The sequence below is a fragment of the Haliaeetus leucocephalus genome, unplaced genomic scaffold (genome assembly GCF_000737465.1).
Source record: "Haliaeetus leucocephalus isolate CR32 unplaced genomic scaffold, Haliaeetus_leucocephalus-4.0 Scaffold858, whole genome shotgun sequence".
Lineage (NCBI taxonomy): Eukaryota > Metazoa > Chordata > Aves > Accipitriformes > Accipitridae > Haliaeetus > Haliaeetus leucocephalus.
This window is the reverse complement of record NW_010973294.1, coordinates 4984031-4985956: the sequence shown is the minus strand read 5'-3', so window position 1 is coordinate 4985956 and position 1926 is coordinate 4984031. Positions and strand designations below refer to the sequence as shown.

Genomic DNA, 1926 nt, shown 5'->3' with positions numbered 1-1926 from the left:
GTATCTCCTCTACTTTGTTGCCTAAACTAAGTTGCAGTATCAAAAAAAAAAAAAAAAAACCACCACCACAAAACTTTGACAGTGCTTTTTTTTTTTCTTTTAAACTTCAATTAGTAACTTGAGAGCTAGGTCACTCAATCCAACTGCTGCTTTTAGAAGTCTTTAGAGTAACTCAAGTTAATATGCAAGTCCATTTCTCCACTTATATATCTTACCACTTTTATGCATTGGATATAATACAGTTGGACTTCAAGTTCTACGTGGAAATTTAAACATAAAAAGTATATAATTTTCACTATTTACCAGTGAACTCTGATGAGATCCTTTATAAAGTATGCATTTAATTCATAATAAAAGTCATTATCATGATTTAGAAAGTATTTTATCAGCATATCTAGTATTATCTAAATTTAATTACTAAAACTTACCTAATTAGTATTATCTAACTTTTTAAAGGTAGGTTAAAAAAAAGTCTGCTGTAGAGGTTGTTGCTTCTTACTAGAACATGGAAGTTGAAAGCTGTGACAAATTGTCTATTTCTACATACATATACTATCAGATAGATACAAAGTAATTTCTACACCATTTACAAGAGAGTAAAGTATCTGATAAAATACTTCATAATTGATAAAAATGAGGCTGACTTCAAATGGCAGAGGACTTGTAACACCTCCTGATAGTTTACATATTTTTCTAGACAGAATGGTAAATACTTAAATCAGTAGAAAATAATGTAAACTGTTTTCTATTTTAAAATTTTAAGCTTCCTAAATCTTAGTTTAACTAAAATTAGATACAAAGAAACAAAATAGAGTACAGCACAGTGTATGAATAAAAATACCTGGACACAGTTTGAGATTTGAGTGTTTTCAAATACATCAGGTACTACAAAATACCCTTGAATAAAACCCTGCTAATGGAAAGGTTTCATTAACTGCATTCATTGCTTTAAGGGAATTTAAACAAAAAGTATTAACTCACTAATTAGTAAATTGTTTAAACTATGAAGGTTTTAGAAAGTGCAGATCTATTTCTCACTACCTTTAAGTTCTAACAGATTTTTCATGTCAATTTTTTACTGGTTTTTTTTCCACTTCACAAATAATTTTATAACCAAACTTCAAAGCCTCCACACTCTCATATGAGATTTTGCACAAGTTCTCCAGAGTACCCGTTGTATTTGACAAAGGAAATAGTCAAGAACAGGTTCATTAGTGCTTAGTACTGCAATACAGTCACTCTAGCTCAACAGCAGGCAACAAGACTTCAGAAATGAGTCATGTCACAGAAGCTGGCTTTCTACTGCTTGCCAGCCCCAATAAAAATATATTTTCTCTGAACACACTTTCACAGTAATGCACTGGTGGTAATCTACGAGTAAAAAACCAACTACATCCGTTCAAAAAATTTCAATACTTACACAGCAGCACAAATATATCTAAAGCAAGGCAGTGTCAAGCATTTGCATGAAGACTGCATATAGTTAAAACATGCAAGAGCAGGGGGGGGAAAAGTTTGTGTCGCCATACCTAACAGTTTCTTCCAAGACTTGATAAGAGATTTTGCTAAAGATGTAACTTCTTCATCAGTGCTTTGTTTGCGTATCGCATTCACTGACATTCCAATTCTGGTAGACTGCAACAGAAATAAAAATATATACTATAAAAGGTGACATGAAGACAATTTAACAAGTAAACATATATAAAGTTATACTTTGACATTGTTTTTTAAAAGTATCTTTCTTTTTTAAAGTATCTTTTTTTCTTTGTTTTGGGGGGGGTTGGTTTTTTAAGAATATCAGGATGGAATGCTTACAAAACTTATTTTAACAACACAGACATTTTAAAAAGAAATACAACAGTACCACAATTTGTCTCCATGCCAGAGTGCGGGGGCGGGGGGGGGGGGGGGGGCGGGCGGGGAGGG

The 1926-nt window shown here is 32.6% G+C and overlaps 1 protein-coding gene across 4 annotated transcripts in view; it reads right to left on the bottom strand.

The window, feature by feature from the left end:
- The window catches only part of TCEA1 (transcription elongation factor A (SII), 1), a 30418-nt gene that overhangs the window by 16047 nt on the left and 12445 nt on the right, over positions 1 to 1926 (bottom strand). For all 4 annotated transcript variants that reach the window (XM_010582950.1, XM_010582952.1, XM_010582951.1 and 1 more), the window contains exon 3: positions 1530 to 1635. In XM_010582950.1, the coding sequence (XP_010581252.1) occupies positions 1530 to 1635 (106 nt within the window). The remainder of the gene's footprint in view (positions 1 to 1529; positions 1636 to 1926) is intronic.